Source organism: Stegostoma tigrinum, chromosome 10 (genome assembly GCF_030684315.1).
Source record: "Stegostoma tigrinum isolate sSteTig4 chromosome 10, sSteTig4.hap1, whole genome shotgun sequence".
Taxonomy (NCBI): Eukaryota; Metazoa; Chordata; class Chondrichthyes; order Orectolobiformes; family Stegostomatidae; genus Stegostoma; species Stegostoma tigrinum.
Window position 1 is genome coordinate 47,583,181 of NC_081363.1, and position 22,340 is coordinate 47,605,520.

At 42.2% G+C, this 22,340-nt stretch overlaps 1 protein-coding gene across 5 annotated transcripts in view; it reads left to right on the top strand.

The window, feature by feature from the left end:
• The window catches only part of samd4a (sterile alpha motif domain containing 4A), a 174,656-nt gene that overhangs the window by 83,958 nt on the left and 68,358 nt on the right, over positions 1-22,340 (top strand). For 4 of the 5 annotated variants that reach the window (XM_048537812.2, XM_048537810.2, XM_048537811.2 and 1 more), the window contains exon 4: positions 18,676-18,939. The exons of the other annotated variant lie outside the window; for it this stretch is intronic. In XM_048537812.2, the coding sequence (XP_048393769.1) occupies positions 18,676-18,939 (264 nt within the window). The remainder of the gene's footprint in view (positions 1-18,675; positions 18,940-22,340) is intronic. 5 annotated transcript variants of the gene reach the window in all.

Sequence of the window (22,340 nt, forward strand, 5' to 3'; positions counted from 1 at the left end):
TAAGCTCTCTAAGAAAGTAATGGTATTATATCTCCATAGAGACTGATAAGTTTTTAAGTGAAATGACAAACTTTTCAGTAATAACACAGAATTGTACAAGACTTTAAGACTTTAACTGTGGTAATTAAAATCAAGATGATAAAATGTGAGGCTGGATGAACACAGCAGGCCAAGCAGCATCTCAGGAGCACAAAAGCTGACGTTTCGGGCCTAGACCCTTCATCAGAGGGTCTAGGCCCGAAACGTCAGCTTTTGTGCTCCTGAGATGCTGCTTGGCCTGCTGTGTTCATCCAGCCTCACATTTTATCATCTTGGAATTCTCCAGCATCTGCAGTTCCCATTATCTCTGTAATTAAAATCAACATTGTATTAGTTCCCTATGAAATGCTAAGGCAATAAGCTGTAGAGAACGTTTTCCTTCTTTACGTAACTGAAAACCCTATGCCATGTTTTGCACGTCACTGCACAGTCAGCAGAAACATACCCTTGTATATAAATGTCCCAGGCTTCTCTCAGTTTCAATTGGATCTCTCTTCCTCTCTTCATAAGAGTGACTCTTCGTATGTTTTTACAAACAAAACCTTTTTGCTTAACTTCATTTCTAAAAAAAAATCAAGTGGACCTCCAGTAGTAACACACTGTTCAGCAACTCCTTAATCTTTAGCTTTCCGTAAACTTTGTTTCTCCAAACTTTGAATCCAGCTTCATTCCGCTCAGTAATTTAAATCAAAAGCAATTCTTTTCTTTTGCCTGTTACAGTAGAACCTAATTTCAGCTGTCTTTCCTAAAATAGTCAAACTGGCTACCTGTGTCTGAGAATAGCTTGCCTGTTCTTTTTGTGTTGAGGTGTGTAATGCTGGCACTTTGCTATGAACCAGTTTGTTTTGGGCCTTTGTTCCCGTGGCATCCAAGTATGGTGGACTTAATTCTAAGCAGATTGCTTATCGGTCACATCCCATCTTCTCCATTTCACATTGAAATGCAGTTGAGAGTTTAAAATATAACTGTCTTAAGTCCAGCATTCGCAATAGTGGAGTCAGTTAATATTAATTCATTAAAGTGCAAAGTAGATTTGTTTTAGAAGGTAAGTTTGAAATATACTTAATGACAAATGAATAATTTTAAGGCTTCTCATGCTTGAGAGCACTATGTGACTATATCTGTGCTTCCCAAAGCTTTGCATGATTGCATTGGTTCTTGTCATTGAATGGAATCACAGCAATTTAGTTTGATTATTGTGATTAGTCAGCAGCCCTCCTATCATTCTGAGAGAGACTTGGTAGCATTGTGAACTGTGAGGATGATAGATTTAAGGAGAACTTCGGGGTTGGAATGGATAGATATGTGATGGATGCAATTTAATGTGTTGACGTGTGAAGTGGTGCATTTTGGGAGTAAGAATGAGAAGGCAATGTAGGAAAAAAAATTTAAATCTGATCAGGTATCTGGATCATGTTGGACTTGAACATAGATCTGCTGGCTCAGAGTAGTGCCAAAGACCCCTCAGAACAAAGAGTACAGTTTCTCAATGAGCAAACACCTGGGGGAGCATGTGCATACGGTGAGACTCACTGATAAAATGGGTAAAAAGACATAAGATCTAGGGCTTTCTGGAGACATGACGAACCAAGCAATTTTGACCCTTTTTACATCATCTGGTTGGACCCAACTAGAACTAATGTGTTCAATTCTAGGCAGTGCACTTGAGGAATGATTTGAAGGTGTTCAGCCTTTTTCGCACCCCTCAGCAAATTGTTAAAAGCTTGAGTGATTTAAGTTGCTTGGATACATTGGAGAAGCTGGGACTGCTCAGCTTAGAGGAAAAAAAGATTGAGGCAATTTAACAGCAGTGTTCAAAACCATGAATATAATGGGGCAAAATGCTTGAGAACCAGAACACACCGATGTAGAGTGAAAAGCGAAAAATCTTTTATGATGATATAAGGAAGAACTTCCTTGTGGTGAATGGGTAGGTTCTGGAATGCATGGCCTTGGTGATGGAAGCAGATTCAGTCATGTCCTTCAAAAAGTAAATTGATCAGTGCAGTTTTCAGGACTGAGGGGACGTTAATGGAAAGGGAAGGAGAGTGGGAATAGCTGAGCTGAATGTTCCAAAATGTGGCACAAAACAATGATGTTATTCAGTCAATGGTCGATGGTGAGCGAGGTAGAACTTATCTGTTGATTCCTATGCTCTACTATATGAAATATCCCAATTCCACATTGCAAAACATTTTGACCAAATTGAATTTTAAATCAGTAAATTCAAAGAACTATGACAAGAATCTGATCATAGTTACACACACAAATAAACAACCTCACAAATTGGAATTTCAATATTAGGACCTATCTATATTTTAAGACAAACTTTCAGCCACTGCAATTTTGTTGACTAGTTCTTTGCTTTCAGTCACTAATTGTAATCCTATCTCCTGCTCAATGTCTAAAATTTCTTCTTGCTCCTGATCAGCTAACACCTGTATCTTTTTTCTAGGCTCAGATATTTTTCATTGAGTGACTGAGCAACTAAACATGCTGCAGTTTAAAATATCAGCTTTATTTTGGCAGGAGGTTTATTGACGTTGTGAATGTAGTTGTCGTTATCCATGAAATTACTTATTTTCTACCATTTATCGATTTAAAATTGACACCTAAAATCCAAATAAAATTAGTTTTGATGTTTGTTTGGTTTTCAGCCATTTTCAAATGACTGAGGGGTCCTGAAGGGAGAGGGTGACCAGCCCCAAGTCATGGTCCACATAGGCACCAACGACATAAGTAGAAAGAGGGATGGGGATGTCAGGCAGGATTTCAGGGAGCTAGGGTGGAAGCTGAGCGCTAGAACAAAGAGTGCTTATCTCTGGTTTGTTACCCGTGCCACGTGATAGCGAGGCAAAGAACAGGGAGAGATTTCAGCTGAACATGTGGCTACAGGGATGTTGCAGGAGGGAGGGCTTCAGGTACATGGACAGTTGGGGCTCATTCTGGGGAAGGTGGGACCTCTACAAACAGGACGGCCTCCACTTGAACCAGAGGGGCACTTAATATCCTGGGTGGGAAATTTGCTAGTGCTATTTGGGTGGATTTAAACTAGCTCAGAAGGGGGATGGGAAACTGAGGTGTAGCCCTAGTACACAGGAGGATGAGCGTAGGGAGGACATGGTCAGGACCTCGCTGTCACAGGTGTGTGCTGGCAGACAGCAAGCTGGGTTGAAGTGTGTCTACTTTAATGCCAGGAGTATCTGGAATAAGGTAGGTGAGCTTGCAGCTTGGATAGGTATCTGGGACTTCGATGTTGTGGCCATTTCGGAGACACGGATAGAGCAGGGTCAGGAATGGATGTTGCAGGTTCCAGGGTTTAGATCTTTCACTAAGGTCAGGGAAGGTGATAAAAGAGGGGGAGGTGTGGCTTTGTTGGTCAAGGACAGTATAACGGTGGCTGAAAGAACTTTTGATGAGGACCCGTCTACTAAGGTGGTATGGGCTGAGGTTGCCGAGGAAGGTTTATCGACTGAGTTAATATGGGTGGAAGTTAGGAACAGTAAGGGAGCAGTCACCTCACTGGGGGTTTTCTACAGACACCCAAATAGCAGTAGGGAGATCGAAGAACTCATAGGCTGGCAGATTGTTGAAAAGTGCAAACGTAGCAGGGTTGTTGTTATGGGTGACTTCAACTTTCCCAATATGGATTGGAACCTCAGTGCAGATGGTTTGGATGGAGCCGTTTTTGTCAGGTTGTTCAGGAGGGTTTCCTTACTCAGTATGTGGACAGGCTGTTGAGGGGAGAGGCCATTTTGGATTTGGTGCTCGGCAATGAGCCAGGACAGGTGTCAGATCTCGTGGTGGGAGAACACTTTGGCGACAGTGACCACAACAGCCTCACATTTACCGTAGCCATGGAAAGGGAAAGGAGCAGTTACCAGGGGAAGATATTTAACTGCGGTAAAGGAAACTATGACGCTATCAGACAGGAGTTGGGAAGTACAGATTGGGAGCAATTGTTCCACAGGAAGGGCACAGCAGACATGTGGGGGCTGTTTAAGGAGCAGTTGTTGCGAGTGATGTATAAATTTGTTCCTCTGAGACAGGTAAGAAGGGGTAAGATTAAGGAGCCTTGGATGACAGGTGCAGAGATGCTTCTTGTCAAAAAGGAAAAGGCAGTGTATGTACAGTGGAGGAAGCAAGGGTTGAGCACAGCTTTAGAGGATTACAGGCTTGCTCGGAAGGAGCTCAAAAGTGGACGAGGAGGGCCAGGAGGGGGCACGATAAATGCTTGGCAGGAAGGATTAGGGAGAACCCGAAGGCATTTTACTCATACGTGAGGAATAAGAGAATAATCAGCGAGAAGGTAGGGCTGATCAGGGATAGCGTAGGGAATTTGTGCGTGGAGTCTGAGCAGATGGGAGAAGCCCTAAATGAGTTTTTTGCTTCGGTTTTCACTAAGGAAAGGGACCTTATTGTGAATGAGAACTTCGAGGAGCAGGAAAACAGGCTTGAACAGATCGAGATTAAGGAAGTTGATATGTAGGAAATTTTGGCAAACATTAAGATTGATAAGTCCCCAAGGCCAGACCAGATTTATCCTAGGTTGCTAAGCCGCTGGTCAAGGTCTTTGCTTCCTCACTCTCCATGGGAGTCGTACCGGAAGATTGGAGGGAGGCAAATGTTGTTCCTCTTTTCAAGAAAGGGAATAGGGAAAACCCTGGAAATTACAGACCAGTCAGTCTTACGTCTGTGGTCAGCAAGGTTTTGGAAAGAATTCTGAGGGACAGGATTTATGACTATTTGGAAAAGCATAGCGTGATTAAAGGGAGTCAGCATGGCTTTGTGAGGGGCAGGTCGTGCCTTACAAATCTTATTGAATTCTTTGAGGAAGTCACAAGACAGGTTGACGAGGGTCGAGCAGTGGATATGGTGTACATGGACTTCAGCAAGGCATTTGATAAGGTTCCCCACGGCAGGCTCATTCATAAAGTCAGGAGATATGGGATACAGGGAGATTTGGCTGTCTGGATTCAGAATTGGTTGGCTGACAGGAGGTAGAGAGTGGTTGTAGATGGTAAGTATTCTGCCTGGAGGTCAGTGCTGAGCGGTGTCCCACAGGGCTCTGTACTTGGGCCTCTGCTCTTTGTAGTTTTTATAAATGATTTGGATGAGGAGGTTGAGGGGTGGATTAAGTATGTTTGCTGATGACACAAAGGTTGGAGGTGCCATTGATAGTATCGAGGGCAATTGCAGGCTTCAGCAAGACATGGACAGAATGCAGAGCTGGGCTGAGAAATGGCAGATGGGGTTCAACCTGGATAAATGCAAAGTGATGCATTTTGGAAGGTCGAACTTAAATGCTGAATACAGGATGAAAGGCAAGATTCTCGGCAGTGTTGAGGAACAGCGGGATCTTGGTGTTCAAGTGCATAGCTCCCTCCAAGTTGCCACCCAGGTGGATAAGGTTGTTAAAAAAGCATATTGTGTTTTGGCTTTCATTTACAGGGGGATCGAGTTTAAGAGCCGCGAGGTTATGCTGCAGCTCTACAAAACCCTGGTGAGACCACACTTGGAATATTGTGTCCAGTTCTGGTCGCCCTATTGTAGGAAAGATGTGGAGGCTTTGGAGAGGGTGCAAAGGAGGTTTACCAGGATGCTGCCTGGACTGGAGGGCTTGTCTTACGAGGAGAGGTTGACTGAGCTTGGACTTTTCTCTCTGGAGAGAAGGAGGAAGAGAGGTGACCTGATCGAGGTGTACAAGGTAATGAGAGGCATGGATAGAGTCGATAGCCAGAGACTTTCCCCCAGGGCAGGATTGACTGCCACGAGGGGTCATAGTTTTAAGGTGTTAGGAGGAAGGTATAAAGGAGACGTCAGAGGGAGGCTCTTCACCCAGAGAGTTGTGAGCACATGGAATAGTTTACCAGTGGTAGTCATGGAAGTGGAGTCATTAGTGACATTTAAGCGACTGCTGGACATGCACATGGACAGAAGTGAATTGAGGGGAATGTAGGTTAGGTTATTTTGTTTTTGCATTAGGATTATTCCATGGCACAACATCGTGGGCCAAAGGGCCTGTACTATGTTCTATTTCTTTGTGTTGTGGGCAGTCGGAATAAGGACCAATATCTAAAAGTGATATTATGAAGTAGATTAAAAAAATTGTTTTTAATTGCCATGAAAACGAGGTTAGCTGTCTTAAACCTGATTATTTAAAGGTCTTTATTCTGTTAGTTTGTGGTAATGCCTGACCACCTCCTTTGACAACCGTAGTGCATTCAATTACTGCAACTGATGCCAGTGTTGAAATTGAAAAATAAGCATAGTAATCTCAATAAAACTGTGTCTTCAACCCCAATAATTTCCTTTTGGTTTAAAAAAAAAACAGGTTTATGACAAATGCATCTTACAATCACTTGTCAAGATAGCTCGTTTGTTGTTTTAAAGTGGAAGTTATTTTCTTAAGAATATATTATTGTGAGTAGTTTTGTGACTGCTGTTGTAACAAAGTTATTTTCAGAGCATGAACATCATGTACTATGCCCCTTTTTTTAGAAGGAGCATAAGAGTTTCGATCTTTAAAGTATTTTCGTTTGTAAGATTTTATGAACAGTAATTGTTAAAGATGTATATTGTCTGTGTCAGGGCAATTTCCTTCCTTGTTAGTTCTACACTTTTTTGTTTTTGGTCCTAATAAAAATACTTGTGAATCAGATGTGGTTACATTCAAATGCCAGTGACTTATTACCTGCACTATTACATGTTTTTTTGGTTTTCTAAATGTTCTGAGATATTGGCTTGTCGTCTCTATCTATAAAGTTTTATGTCTAATTCATGTTTTATCTCACCTGTTGCACCGTAAACACTACGTTTCGGTATGCAAAATTATCATTTTGCCTTGATTTAAACAAAATTCTATGTTGAAAATACAGTGACAAATTGTCATATCTACTGAGGAGCAGACAACAAGCAAATATACAAATAATTGATCAGTTTAGAATCAGTGAAACTAATTTAGATGGGAATTACAGAAGAAAGGCGAGAGCCAAGAAAATATTCCAGTTGTCCATTTATGTTTTGAAAATCCTGTGGCTTAATGTGTTGATTCTTCTTGGAAAAAGTGCAATCAATGTTGTGCTATGTTTCAAATCCAATACACAGTAAAGTAGTAGGATTCCCAAACTGTGGGTCCATACATGAAATTTTGGGATCACAAGCTCCTCACCAAGCCAGGCTCCCTAAAGTTTTTGCAGTTTTTCGTATTGGGTGCACCCTTTCCCCTTCCCCAACTGAAAGGGTTGCACAAAGCAAATACTACTTGTGAGCTTGCACCGAAGTTTGTCATACAGCTTAAGCTGAAATGCCAGAGCTCCCAGGACTTTCTTGGGCCCTGACGCCTAACTGTCTATTAACTGCTAATGTTTGGGACACTGTTCTGACAACAGCAGAGATATTCACCTCCTTCACATTGATCTGTATATTTTCCATGTGATGATTAACCTTATCCCAAATAATTGGTTCTAGATGTGCCTCCCACAGAATTAAATTGACCGGTCTATAAATGCTGGATTCATCTCTATAACTTATTTTTTGAACAGGTGTGTAATATTTGCAATTTTCCAATCCTCTGGCACTACCCCAGGTGCAGGGAAGATTGAAATTAATTAATTCCTTGTATCTTTTACTACTTTGTTTCTCCAGTACTGTACTGCACTTCTTGACTTCTCACACCAGCCCTTTTCACTTTACTTCCTTTCCCTTCTTTCCTGAATACCTTGCTCACACCTTTTCTTGAGCCAGGACTTTATCACAACAACATCACAATCCCATGTGACAATCTCTGCCTGTAATTTAGTGATTTTATTAACTACACTCTGTATGCTCACAGATGCTATAAGTGCTGATTTAGACCTTACTTTCTCTTATTTAGACTTCACCAATTAATTTGATGTTCTCTATTGTAGTGCTTTCTCGCTCTGCAAGTATTTTGTGCATTGGAGTGTTCTTTCTTGAGTGAATTTTCCTGAGTCCCAACTGCTGAGTTGGTATAAACCATCCCCAACAGCCTTCAAGCCTCTTATAGGACCTCTGTTTTGGCTTTGTTCAGGTACAACCTATGTGACTTGCATCAAAGCCATTTCCCCCAGAGCCTGTGCCAGGAATTTAAAATCTGAGTTTTAAAATTTAGATTGCTGGTTTCTCCAGTACACACACATCCTTACAAAAAGAAGAGCTTGTCACTTAATCCATACTTCCATGCCTTCCCCTTTTCCTTTCCTGCTTACTGACCACCTTGTGTACAGGAACATTTAATACACAAACCTGTCCTTGTTTGACCAGGTTTTTGTGATTTGATATTATGCAATGTGCAATGAAATTAATTAACAAATTCAGCGCGCATGTGTTACTAGATAGCAATGGTTATAATTTTGTGGTTTGAATTTTAATGGGGCATAAGGATGGAATCGGCTCAAGTGAACTGGCAAATTAGATTATTGGAATACAGACTGCTGTATACTGAAGAAATCACCTTATGTTCAAACTATACCTGGTGAGAAAAAAAATTACAATGGAAAAGTACATAAGCTGTGGCTAAGTAAGGACGTTAACGATAGTGTCAAATAGGAGGAGAAACCATATTGTGCCAAGACCAATGGGAGGTCAAAATTGAACAGCAAAATATATTAAATTAATAAGGGAAATTAGTTGTAGTACAAAAGAAAACTAGCTAAAGTAAAAACTGTATGAAGTATGTATTTAGGTATTGTGCAGGCATTTAAAAAGAATCAGAATTCCTACAGTGCGGAAAGAGTTCATTCAACCCATTTGAGTGTACACTCCCACCATGCGCCCCCACCCCCCCCCCTCCCCCCACCCCCAACACTGACCTATTCCCGTAATCTCACATTTACCTGAGCTACTGCACTAGTTTACACATCCTTGGCCATTACGGGGCAATTTAGCTTGGCCAATCCACCTAACTTGCACATCTTTGGACTGTGGAAGGAAACCAAAGCACCTGATTAAAAACCTACGTAGACGTTGGGAGAACATGCAAACCCCACACACACGTTCACCTAAGGCTGGAATTGAATCTTGATCTCTGGCGCTGTGAAGCATTGCTGAGCCACCTTGCCAGTGTGGACCTGTTGTGCTGATTGGTGACTGTGGAGTTGCAAGGAGCAGTCTCCTGTCCACGTTCACCTATGATGAATTTAATCAGGAGAGTAAGATCACCATTGCAGTGGGGTTTGTTATCAGGAGTACCAGATAGATGGGAGAAAAGGAAAAGCAAAGTGAGTGTTGGTGCTTTGGAGAGAGTGTCTGGGGAATTCCAAATTAAAATAAGGAAATGGGAGATAAACACCCGTTCACTGATACAAGTAACATCCCAGAAATAATTGCGATTCAGGAGGTGAAAAGAAGGAGAAACATAAGATAATTATGTTCACCGGGAAAGGATACCAAGAATAGTATTAGAACTGAAAGCTGACTAGTTCATAGTTCTGATGAGCTTCATCCCAGGATCTTGTAAAAAAAAATGCTGCTGAAGTAGTAGATGCATTGCTTTTAATTTTGCCAATTTCCTTTAGATTCTGGAAATCTCCTCTGATTTAGATTGGAACACAGCGAATGTGACTGCTGTGTTATGGTAAAGGGATCAAGATAATAGGGTTGAAAGAGGATTGGTTAGCTAATGGGAAGCAGAGAGGAGGCATAAATTGGTAATTTTGCAGTTACCCAGGCATGACAAATGGAGTACAACTGTGATCAGTGTTGGGACATCAACCATTTATAATTTAAATCAATGACTTGCATGAAGGACATAAATTTGCTCTAAATTTGACTCCCTGATTTTCTTAAAGAGAAGTCACGTTTGCTATGTTCCAATCAAAAGAGACCTTTCCAGAATCTAGGGTAATGACAGACAAGAAAATAATTTGTGCAAAGTAATTTGTGAAGAGGCTACAAGGAGTCTTTAAAGTGTGACACATTAGTTAAGTGAGTGGCAGATGTGCAAATATGTGATCTTGTACATTTCTGTGGATGACGAGAAAAGCAATCTGTTTAAATAGAGTTTTCTATTATGAGGTATAGAGGAATCTGGGTATCTTGGTACATGAATTGTAAAATTTTAGTATATAGATACAGCAAATTCTTAAAAAGGTAAGAGGAATGTTTTAGTTGAAAAAGAAGTTGAATAGAAGAGTCGGGATGTTTTGGTATAGTTTTTGAAGTATTGATAAGACCAGATCTGGAGCAATCTGTACAGTTTTGGGCTTCTGAGTTAAAAGATCTAACTAAGTGCGTTAGAGGTAGTTCAAAGAAGGTACACTTAACTGATACCTTGGGTAGTGGTAGGTAATCACAAATTTTACTACCTTGTCCCGTACTTTCACCTAATAGTGCTCTAAAAGGAAATCATAAACTATCTAAAATTGAATGTTCTGAAAACTAACCTTCCAGCTCAGCGAGCAAACTCACATCCAGAAACTCAACCTGAGCTACAGATTTTCTCAATGTTCCCTTTTCTAGCACAGCCTAGTCATTTCATTTTTTCTTTCATATGCTGTTGCCAATCTCCATTCAAATTTACTTTAAATATTTCTCCAGCATTATCATGAACCTCCCTGTGAGGACATGGTCCCAACCTTGTAGGGCTGCAATTAACACATTTTGAGTAGGTGCTCTCTGCCTCAACTGGTCTCAGCACCCCAAGACTCTGACAATCCTCTCTTATGTACATTGTTTAAAGCTACACTTTGGTTTTCTGTATCTTCCCACATTTACTGTTAGAAACACCTGACACTGGGAGTAATTTGAAGATGTCACTTGCTTTGAAGTCCTTTTTTATTTAAACCTCCCTACCTTGTGGAAATTTTACCAGAGGACCTTGATGGCTGGCTTTTTTAAAGCACAAATGTCTACCACACTTTCTGGCTTGCAGTCTTGCTGCAACAGAATATTCTGCACTGTCTCCATTTAAGGTCCATAACACTGTCACAGGGACGCGACACCCCATGTGGGAATCATGATGTTGGAAACCTCTTCATAACAATGATAATTCTATACTTTGCAGTTTCCTTCTCTCTCAGCCTTTGGCTTTTGCTAACATGGCCAGGACTGAACTTCTTTTCAGGCTATCATCATTCTCAGCATTTTGAGAGTAGAATGCTTTCTGAAGAATTCTTCATTCTACTCTTTGCCAATCACTAACTATGCCAAATTCTTAAAGCAAATCCAAGCTTGAGCGTAAGTAGCTGGAGACATTTCCTATATATATGGTCAATCACTACAGTTGAAGTGCCCTGAAGTTCACACAAAGTGCAGAAATGTGTGTTTTAGTTAGGTATTTTTTGATGAGCTCTGCAATTTATGCTCTGTCCTAATAGTTAGTTGAAAGATGAAAGGAAGTCTAAGAAATGAGAGAAAAATGCCTCCATCAGATTTTGTTGAGCTTATTGATTGATAACTGTGTTTATTAGGATATTTTATTTTCTTCCTGCAGTATTTTTTTTAAATGCAAGGGCTGCCTAATAAATGAGTTCTTCATTCTTGTATTACTGCCTTGACTGAAATTATGAAAAACTGTGCCTCAGTAAAATATTGGTGAGACACAAAGTGGAATTTGAACACGGTCAGTGAGTGACCAATGGGTAACTAGCATCCTGAAAATTAATCGAGATTTCATGAAAAATGGTTTGAAATAATGTAATTGACTCAAGTATGAACAAATACTTCCAGTGCATTATCATCAGCTGGATGTTCAGTTGCATTCAGGTGGAGGACGTTAATTGGGGGCTCACTTGTTTGTGCATGCATGGGGCAGAAAGGGCTGTTGTGGTGCATGCATCGTGTCCCTACCACGGAGCCAGGATGTCGGGATTCAAGTCCCACCTGAACCTGAGGTATGTCATAACATAGTTGGTCAAGTTGATTTAAAATAAGTGGAGACAATGGCCTAGCAGCACTATTTCTTGCATTGTTAATCCAGATCCCCAGGTAATAGGGTTCGAATCCCATCACATGTGAAATTTGAATTCAATAAATAGCTGGAATTAATAGCCTAATGATGACAATGAATCCATTGTTGATTGACAGAAAAACATATCTGGTTTGCTAATTCCTTTTCGGGAAGTGAAGTGTCATTCTTAACTGATCTGGCTTTCATGTGACTCCAGACCCACAGCAATGTGGTTTCCTGTCCACTGCCCTCCAGGCATTTAGAGATGAACAATAAATGCTGGCCAAGCGAGCAACATCTTCAATATGTTGAATATTTCAAAAGTGTTTTGTAGTGCCCTGTTGGTGTCCCAACCTCTGGGACAGAAGGCCCAAGTTCAAGGATGTGATGGCCATGATGGTGTGTCATAACACATCCAATCAGATTTTTAAACCAAATTAAAGATGGGGTAGAAGTTGCTATCCTTAACAGAATGTTCATGTCTGAATTTCAGCTAAAGTGGAGGATGTCTATCATAACACAGCTGAATGGGTTGATTTAATTTCTTTCGTGGAGGACATCCCACTTAGTTAACTATCTTTTCTGTTATTTGCAAATTTTCCACATGACTTCGATCCCTTCATCTAAGCCATTGAAACAAATTATTAAAACTTGAGTGCCCAGCACACACCTCTGTGGGACCCCACTTGTCAAACCAGCTTATCTAAAAAAGACCCATTTATGTGTAGAGATAGTAGGAACTGCCGATGCTGGAGAACCTGAGATAACAAGGTGTTGAGCTGGATGAACACAGCAGGCCAAGCGGATTCAGAGGAGCAGGAAAGCCGACTTTTCGGGTCGAGACCCTTCAGAAATGGGGGAGGGGAAGGGGATTCTGAAATAAATAGGGAGACAGGGGAGGCAGACAGAAGATGGATAAAGGAGAAGATGCGTGGAGAGGAGACAGACGGGTCAAAGAGGCGGCATTTGAGCCAGTAAAGGGGAATGTAGTGCGGGAGTTAGGGAGGGGATAGGTCGGTCCACAGAGGATGGACAGGTCAAGGAAGCGGGATGAGGCTGGGGGAGGAGATAGGGCTGGGGCTTGAGACAGAAGGAATGATTAGGGAGGTGGGGACGAGCTGGTCTGGTTTTGGGATGCGGTCGGGGAGGGGAGATTTTGAAGCTTGTCAAGTCCACATTGATACCATTGGGCTGCAGGGATCCCATGAGTTGCTGTTCTTGCAACTTTCAGGTGGCATCATTGTGACAATGCAGGAAGCCCAGGATGGACATGTCATCCAAGGAGTGGGAGGGGCAATTGAAATGGTTCGCGACTGGGAGGTGTAGTTGTTTGTCGTGAACCGAGCGCAGGTGTTCCACAAAGAGGTCCCCAAGCCTCTGGTCTCCTTGATATAGAGGCAACCACAACAGGAACAGCGGATACAGTATACCACATCAGTAGATGTGCAGGTGAACATCCATTGGATGTGGAAGGTTTTCTTAGGGCCTGGGATGGGGGTGAGGGGGGAGGTGTAAGGGCAGGTGTAGTACTTAGTGCGGTTGCAGGGAAAAGTGCCTGGGGTGGTGGGGCTGTTAGGGAGTGTGGAGCAGACAAGGGAATCACTGAGAGTCGTCCCTCTGGAAAGCAGATAAGGGTAGGGAGGGGGTAAAAAGTCTTTGGGGTCAGATTGCAGATGGACGAAGTGTCGAAGGATGATGCGTTGGATTGGGAGGTTGGCGGGGTGGTCCGTGAGGATGAGGGAGATTTTGTTTTGGTTGTTATTGTGCGTTGGGGGTGTGAAGGATGAGTTGCGGGAAATGCGACAGACTCAGTTGAGGTCACTTTCGACCACTGTGGAGGGAAAGTTGTGGTCCTTGAAAAGCGAGGATATCTGGGATGTCCAGGAGTGGAATGCCTCATCTCGGGATCAGATGCAGCGGAGGCAAAGGAATTGGGAAGAGAATAGGGGATGGCCTTTTAGCAGGAAGGTGGGTGAGAGGAGGCGTATTCTAGGTCGCTGTGTGAGTTGCTAGGCTTGAAATGGAAATCCGTTTCCAGGTCGATGCCAGAGATGGAGACAGAGGGGTCCAGGAAAAAGAGAGAGGTATGAGAGATGATCCAAGTGAACTTTTAAGGTTGTGGTGGAAATTGACCACATCAGCACCGCCTCATGCTCCCACGAGGAGCTCGAACATTTCATCCACTTCACCAACACCTTCCACCCAAACCTTAAGTTCTCCTGGACTGTCTCTGATTTCCACCCTGCCCCCCTACCCTCGCGCTCTTCCCACCCCCACCCCAGACCCCTCTGTCTCCATCCCTGGCATTCACCTCGAAACGGATTTCCATTTCAAGCCTAGTGACTCCCACAGCTACCTAGAATACACTTCTCACCCACCTTCCTGCTTAAAGGCCATCTCCTATTCCCAATTCCTTTGTCCCCACCGCATCTGCTGCCGAGATGAGGCATTCCACTCCTGGACATCCCAGATCTCTTCGTTTTTTCAAGGACCGTAACTTGCCCTCCACAGTGGTCGAAAACGCCCTCAACTATGTCTCTCACGTTTCCCGCAACACATCCCTCAGACCCCCGACCCGCAATAACAAGCAAAACAGAATCCCCCTTGTCCTCTCGTACCGCCCCACCAACCTCCCAATCCAACACATCATCCTCGGACACTTCTGCCATCTACAATCTGACCCCATCACCCAAGACATTTTTCCATCCCTACCCCTGTCTGCTTTCCGGAGAGACCGCTCTCTCCGGGACTCCCTTGTCCGCTCCACGCTCCCCTCCAACCCCACCACACCCAGCACCTTCCCCTGCAACTGCAGGAAGTGCTACACTTGCCCCCACACTGTCTCCCTCACCCCCATTCCAGGCCCCAAGATGATTTTCCATATCAAGCAGATGTTGACCTGCGCATCTGCCAGTGTGGTATTCTGCATCCACTGTACCCATTGTGGCTTCCTCTACATTTCGGGAAACCAAGTGGAGGCTTGGGGACCGCTTTGCAGAACACCACCGCTCGGTTCGCAATAAACAACTGCACCTCCCAGTCGTGAACCATTTTAACTCCCCCTCCCATTCCTTAGACAACATGTCCACCCTGGGCCTCCTGCAGTGCCATAATGATGCCACCCGAAGGTTGCAGGAACAGCAACTCATATTCTGCTTGGGAACCCTGCAGCCCAATGGTATCAATGTGGACTTCACAAGCTTCAAAATCTCCCCTCACCCCACTGCATCCCAAAACCAGCCCAGCTTGTCCCCGGCTCCCTAACCTGTTCTTCCTCTCTCACCTATCCCCTCCTCCCACCTCAAGCTGCAACTCCATTTCCTACCTACTAACTTCATCCTGCCTTCTTGACCTGTCTGTCCTCCCCAGACTGACCTATCCCCTCCCTACCTCCCCACCTGTACTCTCCTCTCCACCTATCTTCTCCTCTATTCGTCTTCAGTCCGCCTCCCCCCCTCTCCCTACTTATTTCAGAACCCTCTCCCCATCCCCCTCGCTGATGAAGGGTCTCGGCCCGAAACGTTAGCTTTCGTGCTCCTCAGATGCTGTTTGGCCTGCTATATTCATCCAGCTTCACACTTTGTTACCTCACTAACCGTTCCTCCCACCTCAAGCCCCACCCCCATCTCCTATCCACCAACCTCAACCCGGCTCCTTGACCTGTCCATCCTCTGTGGACCGACCTATCCCCTCCCTAACTCCCCCAGTACATTCACCTTTACTGGCTCGAACTCCGCCCCTTTGACCTGTCTGTCTCCTTTCCACCTATCATCTCCTCTTTCCATCTTCAGTCCGCCTTCCCCCCCCCCCCCCTCCATATTTATTTCACAATCCCCTTCCCCTCCCCATTTCTAAAGAAGGGTCTTGACCTGAACTGTCAGCCTTCCTGCTCCTCTGATGCTGCTTGGCCTGCTGTGTTCATCCAGCTGTACACCCTTTTATATATAGTCTGGTTTCTTCCAGCCAGCCAATTTCTATGCACTCTTATGTTTCCACCTTGAAAATTGCTACTTTGCAGAATGATTTTTTGTGTGAAATGTAAAATCCCTCCTGCAAATCTAAACACAGTGCATTGATGGTCTCCCCTTCTAACCACAATGAAGGTTATCTCTTCAAATTCCAGCAAAGTTGTCAAATTTGATTTCCCTGTCACAAAATCATGACGATTGTTCCTGATTATCTTGAGTTTTTCCAAGTGCCCCGTTTTACTCAATGATTAATTCCAGCACTTGCCCCAGAACTTTCCCCCACAACAGATATCAACTGAACTGGCCTTGGGTTCCTTTTTTCTTTCAATTATCCCTTCTTGTGGATAGATGTTATGTTTGCTACTTTCCAGTGGGTGGAACCTTTCCAGAATCTAACAGATTTTACCTGCAGCTTAATCATCAAATTAATAATTGAGTCAAATATTTTCTTTTACACTTGCTTAAAATGATGGAATTGCTGCCTAGACCAGCATTTGTTGCACATTGACCTAAAACTTAGTTGAAGGCATTTAAGAATCAGCTGCATTGTTGGTCGGATTTCACGAGTAGGCTAGTCCAAGAAGGACAGCATTTTCCTTTCCCAGAGGACATTAGTGAACCTGATAGGTTTCTGTGACAATCAACAATAATTGTTATTTGCCATCAAACCAACCTTTCTTAAAAATTCTAGATTATTTTTGAATTGACATTTCACCATTTGCAATGGTAGGATTCAAAGACATGTCCCCACAACATTATCGGGGGCTCTGAATTACCTGTCTCGTGGTGTTATCACCATGGCACCACCCCCTCTTGCAACCACAAACACTTGGTGCATCTATGTTTGCTCTGGATTACAACATGAGATTCTGGATGTTAAGCTTAGCTCATCATACACTCTGCCATCCCTAATGTGATAATTAATAATTACTAATTAGTTTTATAATTAATACAGCCCACAGCTTCTAATAAGTTTCAACACTTCATAGTATACTTTACTATCTTCAAGAAACAATATTCATAAAACTGATAAAATTTCTGGTTTCTAATAATACAGTTTACTGACTTACCTGCTCCTTCTACACCACAAAATAGAAACATAGAAGATAGGAGGAGGCAGTTTGTCCCTTCGAGCCTGCTTTGCCATTCTTCACGATCATGGGTGATTATCCAACTCAATAGCCTAATCCTGCTTTTTCCTCCTCGTCTTTGATCCTATTCACTCCAAGTGCTATGTTTAGTCACCTGTTGAGTACATTGTGTTTTGGCATTTACTAATTTATGTGGTAATGAATTTTACAGTCTCACCACTCGAGTGAAGAAATGTCTCCTTATCTCTGTCATAAATTGTCTACCTCAATCCTCAGACTGTAACCCCTGTTTCTGGACGCACCCACGATCCTCCCTGCATCTACCCTGTCCAGTTCTTTCAGAATTTTGAGTTCTTGTGAGACACCGCACCCCCCCCCCCCCCCCCCCCACCCCCCCCACTCATCTGAACTCTGGCGAAAACAATCCCAACCTAGTCAATTTCTTCTCATGCGTCAGACCCGCCATGCCTTGAATCAGTCTGGTAAACCTTTTCTGTACTCCCTCAAGAGCAAGAACTAAATGTTGGGGGCTGGGGGGAAAAACGTATCCAAGGAAGATGCACTGCTGCCATGCCTTTCATTACACTCCCCATTCAGTACACTTTTACCTCTTGCGGTAAATCTTACTTGACACATCCCTTTCCCCTTGTACTAAATTCCCACTTTAAACCAAATTCTCAGATATGCTCGCTCAAGTGAAGTCTGTTCCACACTGACCAGTGCATCCCTACTGGTGCATGCTTTGAACATGTTCTGTGTATGTCGTAACATAGTCATGTAGATGTAATGATAAACAATACGCTGTATCCAAACCTGTTTCCTTCAAGGCTAAAGATGATGGGGAGCAATGTTTACAAAACAGTATATTCTAATTACAATGTTTGCTGCTGTTATTGCACAAATAGTCTTGTTAAATGACAATTCCAAAGGTTTCTGATTTCCCTTCCCATCAACCCCCGCCCCCGATTTATTTTTAGTCTGCAAAACTGCATTTTTACACTGGAATTGTAGATTAGCAACTTAGGTTGCTTTTATGGGCTAAATATGTTCCTGTAATTGGTCTGAATGTTTTAAACTGAAGCCTTGGGTAACTTGGATGTTATTTAATTCAGATTAAGCTGAGTATCAAAAAATGCAAAGCAACTTTTAGTTTTGCTAATTACTTGTATGCAATACTTGTGTCAAAGAAGCAAAGACTTGATTGTTGCTATCTCAGTCAGTAAAATACATGATTTGCTCTTGTGTGTATAATTAAGGGGGCTGTGTAGGTGCTGTTGAGTGAAGCATTGTGTGCATGTAGAATAATATGGCTTCAGACTTGGGTGGATATTATTTTGGCCCCACTCTACCTATTAGCCAAACAGTAATTTTGCATTGCATAGTTTTCAAGCTTCTCCTAAACTCTAGCGCTCATTGTGGATTTGTTGGGAGAATATCAGTGAATTCCACTCTGAGCAATAGACTTATGATATCATATGTCAAACCCAGCAAACAAGTTATAATGTTGAAACTACAAAATTTAGATCCCAATGCAAAATTGTTACCAGATTAAAACTTCAAAAGTCATTTATGCATGTTTCAAACTGACATTTGGTAAACTTGGGGATATTAGACTTTGACACTGAACTGCTTTCAATGAATAACTGTTGTTAAATATGTTTTCTAGTTCTCTCAGGCCAGACACAACACAGCCCTCTGAAGCGTTCAGTATCTCTTACCCCACCAATCAATGTGCCAAATCAGCCTCTAGGTCATGGATGGATGTCCCATGAAGACCTGCGAGCAAGGGGACCTCAGTGTATCCCATCAGACCATGCTCCCCTCTCCCCACAGAGTAGTGTTGCTTCCTCGGGTAGTGGTGGGAGTGAGCATCTTGAAGATCAAGCAGTAACACGTAATACATTCCAAGAAGAGGGCAGTGGCATGAAAGGTGGGTAATTACTGTTAGAATGATGTTGATTGAAGAATACACATTGCCAAACAGGTTGTGCAAAAACGGAGAGGGAGTACTCCAGTTGTATTGTTAATGTTCTGATGTATTGTTATTCAATACTATAATGGATTTTTATTGTGAGACTTTGTGCTGAAATGGTGACTGTTCGAAACTTCAAGGATTACAAAACTCTGGATACAGACAACAGATTGTGTTGTTAACGTGCACATAGCTGTTGTGAAAGTCAAATTCTTATTCCTATTTTACAGCTCCATGACTGCTGCTGATGAGCAGCAGAACAATTTTAAATTCATCTTCCTGGTTGTCAGTTGATGGGGACCTTGCCTTTTGGAATGCATAAGATGCATTTGAATTCAGTATCCATATTTGACTTGTACATTGTCAAAATTAAAGTTTTTTTTTAAGGTCCGTTGAATGTCAGTTCTAGGCTCTGTAGTACTAGGCTTGTATCTTTCAAAAGAACAGTATTGACTTTAGATTCCAACTTTCTGTGGCTGAAACTAAATTGAGATTGAGATAATGTTTTTATTTAGCTGACCAACCTGGCACAAGTTTTTCAATTGTAGTGATGCTAAAATAATGTCAAAAGACTTGCCAGTAGCTGTTTCTGGTGTGTAACGCTTCAAGTTTCCCATCAGTGTATAATGTTTTCTCTCCTGGCATATCAGTACATTGATAGCTCAGGACAATTAGCTTTCAATAGTTGCTGTGTGATAATATACCCAATTAAAAATCACCCCAAAATGTTGAAAATATGCATAGCCAAATGCTTTGGAAATTAGAGCAAATCTCCTGTGTTTGTAAGAAATTGTAGCAGCCAAGACTAAAATTATCCAAACTATGGTTCTGAAACAGACCTGACAACCTTGAAATATTGGAAGATGACATTGAAAGAACTTGAGACAGAAACCAACGTTGAGGAAAACAGTGTTTTTCAAAACACTGCACAGAACGTATCAAAGTGCCAGCAGTTGATTTGCTCCAACATTGTTCACAATGAATAATGGTTCAATCTTAAGGAGGACTCGGGTGTTTCGGAAAATAAGCAGACGCTCTTGCCAGGTCTGGTATACTTACAGTTAAGACTAATAATGTCACCAAGGTTCTCGGGTAGAAATCAGACCAGTTCTTTTAGGCTAGTGCAGGAAAGATATCAGTTAGTTGGCTTGAATTGTTCTCTCAAATTTACTTGTAAATGTTTATTTTAAAAAAAAAAGTTGTATGGTTGAATTGTGACAGTGCAATCCTCCAGAAGACAACAGTATGCCTTACAATCTGGCATGGCGATATGGGGGGTTCTTGGTTGTTATCTTTATATAGCGTCACTGACTTGTGGTATGTTCACGTTCTTGGTGGTCACTGGATAACATTAAACTGCTGAAGCATTTTATTTTTGACAAGTTAAAATTATGTAGGCACCCTCTGGCTGGCATATTTAGGGAATGTTGGGATAAGGTTTACGTTTTCATCTTTTGGTGTTTAAAGATGAGTGCTAGCGGTCGAGATTTTAGATTTGGAGAGCTAAATTCCACATTAAGACTTTTTGTGCAGTAGTAATTGTTCAAGAGCCCAATATTGCAGGCTGCTGCCATAAGTGCTCAGTTGAGAAAGGAAGGCTAATAATTTTACTTGTTTTACCGTGTGAACTTAATCAGTTGTGACCTGAGAGTAAGGCAGGAAGATTGGTGAGAAGTTTGACTGAAGCTTGTGAGTGAAATCTGTTCATTGAAAAGAAATTCTCAGGTGATAATGCACCATCTAAATCTATCCAAAAATGCTTCCAATGCAATGAATTACTTCTAAGTACAGTGAATGTTCTACAGCGTGAAGAGGACTAAAAACTGGTTCCACGATGCAAATGTCTGGATGTGGACGCATTCAAATAGTTAAAATCGTACTGGCACTTGTCTACAAAAAAGTGCCTAACGAAACCTGTTGTGAAAGCCTGGAGCTGTCTTTAGGTGACACACCCATTCTTCGACTTGCCGGTTCAATCAACTTCACCCTTTCTCGTCACTGCTATACTATAATGCCACAACCTGCCACAATGTATAAGATCCCAATTAGACCAAGGTGACCAATTTTCCTGACGGACAAAATGAATTCGCACCATGTTCCTTCACGAACAGGAAATAACTACTAATTGTTTCACACTAACTTGATCAAAGCAGGAAAAAAGATTCTTACTTTTGTGCGATTTAATAACCCTTTAAAAACCACAAACACATGCACATGCGTTAATTAAGTCAGACAAATGTAGGAGCAAGTTTTATGCTATTCAGCCCATTGATCCCACACCTGTCATTCAACATGATGATGGCTGATCTTTTCTCTTAGCATGTACCCCAGTCTTTCTCCATGCCTCTTGACACCTTTATTCTCTAGAAATCTATTAATTCTTAAATATATTCAGTGACTTTGCCTGAAACTGCTTTCTGTGGGTAAGAATTCCTTAGACTCACTGTGTTTTTTGAATAAAGAAAATTCTTCTCAACTTCATGTGAAATAGTTTACTACATATCCTGAGTCAATGTTCTAGACCTTACAGGCAGAGGAGACTTGATCTCTGCACCCAGTCTGTACATCCCTGTATGAAGCATTTAACTTCTCAAAATGACTTGTGTTTCTGTTACAAATATACTTTCTCTCGGGTAAGGAGATCAGAAGTTCCCACAGTACTCAAGATTTAGTCACAAAGTCTCTTGTACAGCTGCAGTAAAAATTCCTTGCTATTGTACTTAAGCCCCACACCAATGAATACCAGCATACCATTGTCTGTTCTGAAAAACAGTCACACTAGAATCTTAAATGTTTCCTTGGCTTTCTCTCCACAGGTGCTAAATTTTTCCAGCAATTTGTTGTTGGTAACGTTTATCTCTTCAACTGCTTCCTCTGCCAATGTGCTTGTTTTCAAAGCAGGTATATAGCACTCCAAAGTTCTTATTGTATTTGAACATTTCCTGGCAATTTGCATTTAAACAATAATCATCCATTCCATACAAAAACCGAAAGAACCGATAGTGGCTGGGAAAATGTTAGTTTTTATGCAGAAAAGAGGTGGGTGGGTTTGGGAGTAAACAATAAGATAGAGCCCAAAGAGAGAGAAAGACAGTTGGACAGATAAAGGAGTTGGTAATGATCAGGCTGGGAGGGTGAATAGTTGTTAAAGGGGACTGTCAGTGACTAACAACAGGGGGTGTGTAATGGCAGGCTATGTGGTAACAAGGCCTGGTGTGTGGGGTAGGGAGCTGGGACATGGGAGAGTTCAGGCCCCAAAATTATTGAACGTGATATCAAGTCCAGAGAACTGCAGGGTCCCCAAGCAGAAAATGAGATCTTGTTCTTCCAGCTTGCATTGGGCTTTGCTGGAACACTGC